The following is a 13,119-nucleotide window of genomic DNA, read 5'->3' on the forward strand; positions in this document are numbered from 1 at the left end:
AGTGTGACTAAATGCTGCTGGTTTACTTTTTTCAAAGCTAAGACTAAACATGAGCAAAAATTCATCCATACCTATCCTTTGCAAATTGTTAAAGCAAAAAGCACTATGAGCTGCGTGACTGTAGCAATTTTGACAGCCTACTTACAAACAATGTTCTATTTCCACGTATTGTGTTCCTTACCAAAAATGAAACCATCTTTTTTCCCCATATCCAAATGATGCTACTTGTGGTGCAAAGTCACAAGTTTGTAAATACTAGAGTTGTTTAGAAACTCATCTGTCCCTTGTACTTAAGCTCTATGATACAGTCCTTAATCATACGACAGTTGCACATGGTTTTTGCTTACTGCACATTTCTTATGCTGGCTGTTACATAGCACCTATGCTGCTTTATGCCTAGCTAACAGAACAGTAGCTAAGGAGGCTGTATCCCCCCCACCCCTATCCCCAGGGACTATGGGTAGAATAAGAAACCTATTTACTAAGCAGTTCTTTTAGTTCTGCCGTAGTGGTGGTTCGTGCTTTGTAATGCTAGAGGTCTAGGTTTGCTCCACTGAAGATCCATGGGAGGAGGTTGAGATATGCTGAAAAAGACATGCTTGGTCTCCATAATCAGGGTTATGTCCTCACCCAACATGAGGAAGGCTGTGGTCTGGTATGAGGAGGCCAATTTCTATTCTATTGGACACTGATGGGAGAATTAGCATGTTTGGTGAGGAGTAGGTCTTTCCACCACAGTGAGCCTGCTTCTTCTTTCACTGATAGGAGGATAAATGTGTAGCAAATCTTCTGAGTTTTGTATTTGTGTGATAATTGTGGGAAAAGATATTAACATATTTTAATGACATTTGTGCATAGCGCCAACCTGAGCACATGTGTGGGGGGCTTTGACAGACCTGCATACATATTTGAAAGTGCAGCGGGCACCAGCCGCTGTTGTTACCAAAGTCTGTGCTACAACACACTGAGCAGGGGTTTCCTCTTGGTTGCCTCTGTGTGCTTCCTCTGCGCAGGCAGCAATGTGGGAATGTGTCTGGCTGCTGGTGTCTGACCTTCTGCCAGTATGTCCCCGAAGAGGGCCTGTGCATTGCTGAAGGGACAGAGAAGGCAGAACTGGTGTGCTGGCCTCTGGAGAGAGGTGGGGAGCTCAGCTTGGCAAGGTCCACCTTACAGGAGAGGCTGGGATGCTATGGTTGCGAATGCGCAGCAGTGCAGGGGAATGGTAGGGAGGAAGCATTTCAGTAACTTGCTCTGTGCTCTTTGGAAAGGAGGTGACGTCTCCTCAGTCAGCTAGTTCTGACCAGTTGCATGTCTGTGAGGTGCTTCTTTTCCTCAGGCATTTTGGAGGCTTAAGCAACAAGATTTAGTAGATACAGTAGTTTCAGTGAAGGTGAGTGCTCTAGAGACATGCTGTTGCTGTTGTTAAAGGATTGCTGTTATTTGGAAAGATGTTTTCTGATTCTTCTGTGATGATGTATTTTGTGAGTGGAGGAAAGTACTGGTTTCAGTGACTGAGCAAAATCCAGTCTTACGTTTTGGAAGGAGTTAAGATGTTTTTCTTGTTTCTTTAAAGCTGCTGTGACTAGTTTAAAGTGATAATCCAAAACGGGTCTGACATTTGAGTGTGTAAAGGCTGACGTGTGGATATTCTGCAGTGAACAGAACTGACTTGTGGAAAATGCAGGCTAGAAAATATGAAGTGGGGCACTTCATGAAGTAAGCAGTGCTGCAGACCCTCATTGCAGAAACCCGCCCTATTCATGCAACTAGTTTTGCTGCCTTTGAGATGCTACAGTTCTTACTTGTGTTTTTGTAGCATGAGGTGCTCTGTGCTGTGCTTTACATATTTCTATGCCTCCCAATGATCTTGCTCAGACTGTGCCAAATACAGCACAAGTCAGAACCCCAGGTCTTCTTTTATGAGCCTGACCTCTCCAGTTCCTAGCTCAGTTCTTACTTGGAGCTGATAAGGTGGGCCAATGATGCTTAGAGCTTCTCTTTGGGCCAGGCAATACCACTAACCCAATTGACACTGTCACAGAAACTGATTTCCTGGTAAGGGAGTCCTTTGAGTCCTTTCAAAGAGGTGCCTCAAGTCACTAAATAGTTTGAGTACTGCAGCTATTACGTGTACGTTTTACCCCAAGTCTTTGAAGAGAATTTAACAGTGGATTTACTCGTGGTCTTCCTCTGACCAACTCCTTTCCCAGCCTTGTTGACCCTTGTCAACACTTGTGAGTCCCCAAGAGGCTTTGCCCTGTGATGCTCAAAGAGTTCACTAGACCATCCCTCGTGCTTGTTGTGCAACAAAGCCACAGCTGTTTCCTGGCCTCTGGGACCCTGTGTCCCTACAGATGGAGAGGCAATATTTGCCTCAGTGGATGTTATTTAATATTTTCTTATGTTAGGAACAATTGTTTAACAGATTATGAGCTGTCTCCAAGCAGCGCATTGTCAGGGATGTCAATGCAATTGAATGTAAATGATAGTAATGAGAACAGCCCTTCTACCTCCGGGTTATCTGTCAGAATAAACTATGCAGGGGAGTTATAAGTGGGAGCCCTTATTTTATACTGTGTCTTACCAGTGTTTGCACAGGAAAAACACTGTTATCGGAGGCACTCCTGAAGAAATATAGGCGCAGAACCACCATTGTGTCATTGTTTTGTCTATAAAGAGATCTGGGAAGAGGAGTGAGTAACTGGGAAGAAATTCCAATTTGTCTCCGAGACCCTTTCTTTGCAGATGCTGGGGCTTCCACTCTGTGGGCTGTTAGGCCACTGTGAGTTAAAAAAAAAAAAAGTGGGTACAGGAAGTTTGAAAACCACCAATGCAGATAGCCTCTCCCTTTGCAACAAAAGCAGGAACAAAGAAATTGATCATCCTGAGGCTGGTAGCCTCCCCAAGGAAAGCTCGCAGCGAGTGGTGGGTTGGAAACCTCTTTCCTGGCCTAGCAATTTGGATGGTGCTACACTGCAGCTTCTCTCACCTGCCTAGCTGCTGTGCTTACAGGGGCCAACAGCTTCTCTACAGGCTTTCAGCTGCATGGGGAGTTGCCAAGCACTGGCCCCTGCAGGGCATTTTTTTGGATCTAGGGATCACCCCAAGGCAAGCACTAAAAAATGTGGCAATGGATCTGGAGGAGCAAGCCGAGAGATGAGTCAGGGGTGTGGTGTTGACTCCAGAGAATGGGTCCAACTTCAGTATTTACTTCCTGTGTGTTTGTAAGGTATGTAAAACCTGGATCGAAGAAAGGTGAAGATGCATGAAGTGGGAACTAGCTAGAAGTGAGACACACTTATAAGACAGTGGGATCATCAAAACCTCTGACTTGCTCTTTGAATTGATAGGTGCCGAAGTTATTGCCTTTAAAGCTTTGTTATAACTCACAAGTAAACCCAACCTGGACTCCCCAATGAAGCATTCTACCTCTACCTCCCGGAGAGGCTCACCCAGTGTAGACTAACAGGATTGGCTATTAGGGATGCATGAAGTACAACAGCCAAGTCACACTGACTTAAAAACTCATATGGTGAAGATGTTGGCATCTGTTCTCTTCAGTAGCTTGATAATTAGAACAGTCATTCAGGAGTTGAAATGAAGGCTGAGTTTTCACTGCCCTCAGGTAGCCTCACATGTCGTAGGAGAACACCCAAACTGCTAGGCTGTCAGTGGGGTGGGAAATATTTGCATGTTCTCTAAGCATCCTTTGGAAACTGCCAGTCCAAAAAAATCAGGCTTCATTGAGCCAAAAGGTAAGCAAGTGGGAGTTTCATTCTTTAGCTCATGCAATAATGGCAAACAATCTTGGGAATTATCTGTGAGAACTGGGCTTACATTAAAATATTAGGTATCATAAGTAATATAGGAAAGGGGAAAAAAACTCTTTAAATAACCCCCCTTTTAAATTGTTTTCCACAGTTTAACTTGGTCAGGTTTCTATTTGCTGTGCTAATGTTTTTCAGTTCTATCTCACCACCACTACACACTGAGCTTCCAGCTCCCCAGTCTTTGAGACCTGGGCATCTGGGGGCTAAGCTGTAGCAGTCTGGCTTTCTGGTGCTTAAATCCCCTTGTGGTCTTAGTGATTTGTTTTTAGCTGTAAAAAGGGGATAAGAGCACCGTTGTACCTCACAGAAGTGTTGCGAGGCTAGATAAAAGTAGGATTAGCGCAGTAACGGTCATCAGAAAAGTGTGCTATATAGCTTTTAATTAAAAAAGAGATTATTTATCTGAAGATAGTGTTGAGGTCTAAGCGTGAAGGGAAGGCCACTGCTTAAGTTAGTAGAAGCTCTTCAAGGAGCTCTTGAAGTGGAGGGAAGAGGAGATGGTGAGAAGGAATGTATGCATGAAATAACACCATTCAGATCAGGGCAGGACCTGGCCTAACATTTGTATTTGCATATTTTTTTGTCATTTTTTTGTACATCCTGATGAAAATTTAAAAATATCCTAACAGTGCAATGCAGTGTTTATAATAGACACTCAAAAGCACTTGCTTTAGCAATGAGAAATTACTTGGCTTACTTATTCATAGAAAGGGGTAAAAGACATGTATTGTTTTTGGAACAAAGTGCTTCAACCGAGCAAAACCCATGGTATTTAAAAGAGGCTGTGAGAAACAAAGCAGTTAAAATGTTCTGAAGTTATACTACTGGTATATTTCATTCTAAAGAGTGTATAAAGATACACTTAATCATGCTCGTGGGACTGGGCAATGGATTTAGATAGCTGTAGGAATGTTTTATTTAAACCCACTTGAAGTTTGCAACAGAACAAAAGATTTAGAAAGGGAAAGTTAAAATAAATAAAACTCTTTGCAATTAATAGGTAGAATGTCTTGTTTGTGTCTCTTGGTTGCAGGAAGTATTAATGACAACTATGTATGTTTGAGCAGTTGGGGTTAGATCCTGAAAAGTAGACAGCATAGTGGACTCCCTTAAAGGTTCTCCTTAAATATAGATGCCTCTTAATCTCAGGTGGCTGCCTCAGCCTGTCTTTCAAAAGCCAGGGGGTCTTTGCAGCTGTGAAAGCAGTCGCAATCTCCACCTGCCTACCAGTGCCCAAGCAACAACAGCACTGCTGTCTGTCTTGACACAGGTGTAGTTAGTTGACTGCACAAGAGCCAAAGCAGCAGAGAAAGCAAGGTCTGGGCCCAGCATTGAGTGTGTTCATAATTTGAATGAGATATCAATCATAAAAAAAGTAGCACACACAGATCTAGTCAGAACGGAGGTGTGAAGCCTGTTCAGTTATTTCCTACTGTTTGAAACTTCTAGCTTGTAGAGCAAACAAAAAATACTTTCTACTGGTGTAAGTACTAACCCTAGTTGTCTGGTGTCTAGTTTGGAGCACTGTGCCGTACGCGTCACGCAAGAAGTATTTGAGCTTGTGTGGCTGGCAGTGAAGGCTATATTGAGAGGAGCCACTGTGTCTGCGTTCAGAAAGGAGAAATACTGCTCGTGCTGGTTTGGCTGGGTGTAAGAAGCTTCATGTTCAAACTGAGTGTCATCGGGGAACAGTGCATGTAGCATAGAGGGAAACAGTTTGGTGAATCCATCCTCAGTCAAGGGATGAATTTCACCTGCTTAACCGTCATGTGTTTCACTTGCATAAAACCATCCTCTTAAGCTTTGCTTGAGTAATTAATATTTCTTTAAAATAAGGATTTACTTAAAATTAAAACCGGGAATAATCCTGTTGACTGCAGTGGGAATAGTATTTGAGAAGAACTGTGCAGGGACTGAAGCAATCAGGATTGGATCCTGAAACAAGTATTTTCTCTAATGCAACCATAGCCTTGTCTAATGTCTAACTGATGTGCTCTTTCAAACAGATACTAATTTTGTCTTGGGTAATGCCCAGATAGTGGATTGGCCCATTGTCTACAGCAACGATGGATTTTGCAAGCTATCAGGATATCACAGAGCAGAAGTTATGCAAAAAAGCAGCACCTGCAGGTATTTGAGAACAGATTTATTTTCTGTTAAATAGCTTGTAGTGTTGTGCTTGTTGCTTGAGGAGAAAAATAATCTGTTTATTCCAGTTTTGTCTTTTATCTCCTGGGGCTGCATCTGTCAAATATGCTTTCCAGGTGAAACAAAATCAAAGAAGGGCTATTTCCAAATAGGTCCTTTTCACACTGTAAACAAATGGCTCTGTGTCTTTGTCTAGTATCTGACTTGAATTTCTTGTTTTATTTGTAGTTTTATGTATGGAGAGCTGACAGACAAAGATACAATTGACAAGGTCCGGCAAACATTTGAGAACTATGAGATGAACTCCTTTGAAATCTTGATGTACAAGAAGAACAGTAAGTAGTTGGTTGTTTTGTTTATTAACATAGGTATGTAAAGTTGTTTTAAATTATAGTGTAAGCTGCAGGTCTGTCAGACTGAAGGACTGTGGGGCTAAATAAGCCCCATACAAGGGAGAAATTAGAACATTAGGGGTGAAAGTGACTCAGGGAGGCAGATGAGACGCTCTAATTTGTTCTGATGTTTAGAGCAATTTGTATGTGGTGCTTTAACACAACACTGAAGATTCTGTCGGCAATGATAATACACAAGCTAGGTTTGTGCAAATGGTTTCTGTTACACGGAACATACTTTTTCAATTTTTAAAAATTTAATATAGCAAAGCCAATATGTCATTTCAGAATAAAATCCCCCCATCTTTTGTTTTAGAAGCTGAACTACTTCTGATGTTTTCAGATGAAAATGTCTTTTGTTTCGGACAAAAATTCCTTAATTGGGATATGATTTTTTCCTAGGAATTTCAGTCTGTCTGTAACTGTGTATGTCAATGAATGAACTACTTGCCCAAAATGTGTTGCCCTGTCTAGTGTGGACTATGTCATGGCACAGTTATTGTCATCTGCTTAATGTCACCTGAAGTATAAATACACTGAGGTCTTCAGCCTGGCCAGATGTTAAGCTGAAAGTCTGCATTCTGTAACATATTTTGCTCTTAACAATTTTACCTTCTAATCATGAAACTGGTAGTGTCTGTGTACAGGGGAGGGTCCCTTGCAGAAGCAGCTCCTTCCCATTACAGCTGTGATGTTCAATTTGATCAGTTCTACATTAGTGGGCATGGGGTCTTTAACCACAAAATATAACTTAAACTGCTATAATGTAATTTTTGACAGTTAAGCTCGTTGCTGCTTTTTTTCTTGTTAGAAAAACCATTTTTCTGGGGAAAGGTTATCCAGTCTATCTGTATGTGTGAACTGTTGGTATTTCTATTGACATGACCAGCTAGTACTGATGGAGGTTGGCGAAAGAACCACAGGCACTTCACAAAAGCTAAAACATAATGCTTATATATGCTAGTGCTGATCTGTGGATGTGTGGAGCTGCTTGTTTTCTATCAGAATTAACCTGTTCTAAGAAGTGGTAGTGCCAAAGTGCATGGAATTGGTTTTTGTCATCTTTTAGAGAGGGGGGAAAAAAAAAATCCACAACCTTGAGAGATTTCTGCTTCATCTCTCTTTTAGTCTTTTTCTTCTCTTTTTAGCCTGTTCAAAGCATCATGACCTCTCACACTGTGCCATTAGTCAGGGCTCTTCTGGAGCACAGCTTTGCTGGTCCAACTCATCTGAAAAGCTACATACGCTGAATGGCCTTGCTTTGTACTTCTTTCCTTCTAGTGTTATCTGCCTCCAGCGTTTACCTATTTCTTAAAGTTGATTTCTGTTCCTAGCTCAGTAAGTGGCTGTGGGGACATATGTAGCTCACATCTATGCATCCAAAGCCAAGTAAATAAGCTGCAGTCATAGGATCTAGGAGGGTCTGGAATTCTCTCTTAGTTAACAGTGATTTGGTACCAAGAATCTATGCAGCTACTCTTCTGTCATTGCTGCAGCATATGGCCTGTAGTAGAGCCTGGGGCCTCTCTGCCTTTTATTCAGATTTAAGGCAAGGTAACCGTGGAGTGAGGAATGTTTCCTGCACTGCTGTGCACTTCCCTGAGGAGAGGCGGCCTAGAACAAATTCCAGCTGTGCAGAAGCTGTGTTGTGCGACATGCCAAAAAGCAGAGCTGCAATGGTTCTGCTGTGTGTGCAGAGGGTCACAGGCATGGGAAAAAGGAAAGCACAGAGTCTGTTTTTAAGTTTAATAAAATGCAGTGCTCTTATGTTTGTTAGATTCATAGCTGTAGAGGTGCATTAACTACTGTTGCAGAGACTGACTAATAACCCTAGAGAGTTGCAACTGAAAAATACAAAAAAGGGGACATCCTGGAGCTTTTTCTCAGAATCAGCCACATCACTCTTGTTTGCCAGATACTTAGCACCCAGACTGCTAAGTGGTCTTGGCTTTTTGGTCACCTTACCTCTGCCTGCAACTATGGCAGTTGCCTGCCTGGGCAATGGATGTGATTGGTTTCAACCTACTCTCAGTTTGAAGGTTTTGGAAAGGACCCTGAATTTTGTTAGATATGTTTTGAGGTTTTTTTCCTGCTCTTTGTTTCTTTTTTTTTTTTGTCTCTCTATTCTTCCCTTATTCTATTTTTCTTCTTTAAGTTAGCCAGTAAATTAGACAGGAAGTAGATTTTTGTTGTTCTTTACTTGTCCACTCCCTCCCTATAAACAGTCATGATAAATAGCAAGTTTTTCTTCCATTTTTGTGTTGAATAATTGGTGCATTTTCCACAGCCTACACGTTTAATGTACTTGTAGCTGTTTTAACAATGCAGTCTCTCTCCTTTCGGGGAAAAAAAGGAAAACAAAGCAGGAGTTTCAAGTAAACTATGACGTCACTGGTGCAGGTTCATCTTCATCTTGTATGTTCATGAGCAGCAGTAATCTCTCTCTTTCTCTGAGTAACAATTAAGTCCTGATCTTATGCTAGACATGTCAACAATAGATTGAGACCTTTAATAATGCTACAAGAAGTGATCGGCTTTTTTTTTTTTTTTTGGATGCTGCACTCTCCATGGTGGTGACCCAGAGCTAGTATTTACTTGGTTGTCTGGTAAGAATACTGCATCCAGATGTTGATAGGTACACTATATCCGGCATCTTCATTGCAATTCGCAATATCAACTCTAGAAACAACATAGGCTGTAGTATTCAGAAGAATGATACAATTTTCTGCCTTCATCATGTTTGCATTTATGGATGCTGTCTCTACCCTGGTCTCCCCTTTCTCCGTCCAGCCCTCCCCCCATCCAAAAGTGACTATCCTCCCTCTTCTCAGAACTTGAAGTTAAGATGTGATAGAAATTTGATGGTTGCTTGGGCTGGGCCCTTGATTGCTTAGCAGATATGTGACAATCATTGTTATTCCCTGGAAGAATTGCTTCCTAGAAATGCACAGCTCCTTCAGGATAATTGGAAGCAATTGGAGCAAGCAGGTGCACAGATTTTTGTCATTGTTGCTCTGATGCCATGCTGTTGCATTCAGTGGAGATTCATGGTCATACCTGGAAGGAGATAAAGTGAAAGCTTTCTTTAATCTGGACTGCAAAATGACAACAGACAGGTTGACAGTAATTTTATGTGAGAGCTTCAGTTCCATTGTTTGATCAGATGTGAGTGTCCAGTGATGCTGGATGTATTGTTTATTTTTATACAGGAAAATCAAAACATTGTGAAGTCTTACTGAAATTGGTGGAGTTACGTTAACTTACACCACGGAAGGATACAGCCTAATGTATTAGAAAATATTTTGTTTCTTTTTTTTTTGTCTCTCTATTCTTCCCTTATTCTATTTTTCTTCTTTAAGTTTAAGTCTTAGTAATATCTCAGCTTATCTGAATTGATGCAGCTTAAACATCTAGCTTCTTATGAGACTTTGACAGCCATTTGTTAGGTTTTTACACTTTATGGTCAGCCTCGTAAATTAAAATGGCCAAGTAAATTAAACTTGGACTTTCATTGCCTGTTTTTCCATCTACAACTTAGGTCTGTGTTACAAAAGCAGGCTGCTTCTAGATGCACTTGCTACCATTATTGGTGGAAGTAAATTTTTGTAGGAATGTAACTTATTTGCATCTGGCTGCCTCTGAAGACATGGTGCCCATTTGAAATCTATCCCCCTTTTCTATGCAGTACTTGATCCACTGCAGTGGAAGAATATCTGACGTGGGCTGGGCTCTTCAAAACTAAAATGCATGAAGAGTTACAAAGAGTCTCCAAGCGTCCCCTGTCTGAGCAAAGACATTCCCATTGCTCCCAGTGCTGCAGAGGGTGATAAGACACCATTTAAAAAAATATATATATTATTTTCTCAGAGGTTTTCTACAGGTGAGGCCAGTGGAATGGCAGCAACCAAGGGGTTGGCTGTAAGTAATTATTTTGCATGCTGCAAAGTGGTTTGGATAAGCAGTAGCTCTTCTCTGAGTACCTATATTATGGTGAGAGTCCCAAAGGCTGGACTTCACTTTCAGTTTGTGCTGGGGTTCACTTCCCTGTTTTGCCAGGTGCTTGAATGTTTAACAAATTTAATACCATGAATATTTGTGTGGGTTTCTTTTGTTTCTTTTGTTGGATATTTTTTTAACACATGCGCCATCCTCCCACAGTGTATTAGAAGGTTTTTAGATGTCAAAGAATGACAAGCCCAAAATAGTGATTTGGTAGATTCTGTTTGCACTTATCTTTGGCACCAGTGCTTTCTACAGAGGTTAAAAAACAGACAAACAACCCCATCCTAATTTTTAGAGAGCAAAATTCATGTCAGGGTGGTAGACCTGTGATTGCCCACCACTAGGGAGAGTTTCTCATAACTGTTATTGGTTAAAACCATTCCTTTTGTGTATGCTGTGCCTCTAGTGTCTCCAGATGGAAACCTTTGCTAAACAAGATCATTGCATAGGATCAGAAGAGGGAAAGAATTAGGGTGTTGAATGAAGTGACACGTATCATCCTGAGCCTCTCATTGAAATCTAGCTTTATATTTGTCAAGCAGTATGCACACCTGCACCTCCTGTGAAATCCATCTGCATGAGTTCAGTTACCTTCAGCAAGGTCAAATCTAAGTATTTTGGATTCATAAAACTGATAATTTCCATTGATCTTTTCAACTTCAAATGTGTTGGCAAGCAAGACCTGCTGTCATCTCCTCAAACATATACAGAACAGTAAGACTTTCCAGTAGTAATTCTTAAATATTTTATCTGAGGTAAATGGAGAGAAGATTTCAAAAATTCCCCATGTCCTCCTCTTCCTTACACTCACTTTCTGTTCTTCAGAGGACTCAGAATCAGGTAAAGCATATCAACACTGCTGCAGTACAAGTGTGTGTGCTGAGCCTTCTTCCTACTTTGTTGCTCCAGTGTCAGAGGATAACCCCTGTGTGTAGTGATTCTACCTTTGGGGACTGAAATTGATTTTCGTTATCTTAGCATGTAAAGATCTGATCTTTAGAAGCATTAGCTGCCAGAGCGTAGCAGCACCAGCTGTGGAAAACATGAAGGTAACAGCTTTTAAAGTGCTGAAAATGTATTTTAAGGTCTATTAGTATTGGCACAGAGTGGTGAGCTATGTACTGAGTTGGTTTGTTCTCATTCAGTGCAAACTCCCTGCTAGAAGGTGGAGTCTATAGGAAAACTTTTTGTCTTGCATGGTCAAATGTCAGAGGCTCTTCCGTGCTTCTAGTTAAAATCTGTGTGAATATAGTGGCTTACCTAACTCTTTCTGATCGTGCCTCAGCAGCTGGTTTGCTAATTTGATATTGGACAAACTATTCATTCTGTGTGGGATACAGACAATCAATCTCATACTGAGTACCTGGGCGTAAGTGAAGCTCCAAAAGGGGTGACTCTAGTGGTCCGCCATGCTGTTTATATAACTGAAGTCCTGCTGTCTGCATCGCTGCATGTAGGAGTTGGTGGAGACACAGCACATGCTTCTATCCTTTTCATTTCCATACTGCTTGACTGTTCACCTTCAGGGCAATACCTGTCTGATGACTGTTTGACTGAAACATTATCAAATAATGCAGAGGTTGTGCTGCTTTGAGGAAACTTGCCTCGTTCAGTAAGGGCACTGAAGATATCAGCTGAATTGTCAAAATTTGTCTTTTTCATTATCTTTATAAACTTATTTTGCTTTACTTTGTAGAAAGAAAAATTGCTTATTGGAATTTTATTTAAGCTATGTGTTTTCTGTAATTTTGAGAAGCAGCTGGTAAATTGACCTCTGATTAAATGGTTTAAGGTATGGGGAAAGAGCGCATTTAGACAGTGATTTTGATATTTGTTGTAGCCTATTTTTGCTTGACAGGAGGGAAAACTGAAGGAGGGGTCATCAGGATGGTTAGGGGGAGATGCTGGAATAGACCTTTACTGTCTCATTCACTTTGATACTATGAGCGTTTCCGAAGGACCTCAACCAAAGTTAAATAGCATGTTAAATGCTGGTGTTTCGCTCAGCAAGGGGCTGAACATATCACTGTTGAAATACACAGGACTGGAAAAAAGGAGAGGGAAGAGCCTGTAGTTTTTGTTACAGATGGGAAATTTTAAGGTGTGGAGACATTTACTGTGTGTTAATCTGAAGAAGACTTGGGACCTGAATCACAGCTCTTAAAATCGTCTTGCCTTTAAGGTAATGCTGTAAGTACTGTGCTCAGGCCATTGAAAACTACTAAGAGCTGCATCTTTTAATTCTGGAATTAGCTATGTAATTTTGGTTCCATGAGACAGGTTGGTCCTATGGCTACTGTCAGAAGTTCAGTGTAGATTTTAATTTCTTCCCAGTTGTTCACACTGCTTCTCCACCAGCTTTGAAGTGACATTCCCTTTTCTAGCAGAATTGGTCCTATGGCGTTAGACAAACTCTGTATTCTTTCACTGTTGATTGCAAATCTAACAGAAGCTAACATGGCTCACAAGTGTTTACTTCTTTGTTTGTGCATTGGCATTATCATTGAACTTTGCCAGTGAGAGAGTTTGCCAGTACTGAACACAAAATGTAAATGAAAGTAGATGTACTGTTGGAAACACTGATAAACAGTTTCTGCGTGGCTGTACATCAGTGTAGACTGGGGGCATATGATGGAGTTACTCTTGTTTTGCTACAAGAGCTCTGAAAGATGCTGCAGTTTCACTCCCTGAATAACCCATAAGCTAAATCTGAAAATCATATTTTTCATTAAAATGTCCTTGTTTGT

At 41.1% G+C, this 13,119-nt stretch overlaps 1 protein-coding gene across 1 annotated transcript in view; it reads left to right on the forward strand.

Annotated features, from left to right (window-relative positions):
* KCNH1 (potassium voltage-gated channel subfamily H member 1) overlaps window positions 1-13,119 on the forward strand; it is a gene marked incomplete at both ends in the record, with an annotated part of 184,556 nt that overhangs the window by 7,347 nt on the left and 164,090 nt on the right. Inside the window, 2 exons of the mRNA XM_082481894.1 lie at window positions 5,837-5,960; window positions 6,207-6,313. Coding sequence (XP_082338020.1) covers window positions 5,837-5,960; window positions 6,207-6,313 — 231 coding nt within the window. The remainder of the gene's footprint in view (window positions 1-5,836; window positions 5,961-6,206; window positions 6,314-13,119) is intronic.

This window comes from Vanellus vanellus, assembly GCF_965231255.1.
Source record: "Vanellus vanellus genome assembly, chromosome: 3".
Taxonomy (NCBI): Eukaryota; Metazoa; Chordata; class Aves; order Charadriiformes; family Charadriidae; genus Vanellus; species Vanellus vanellus.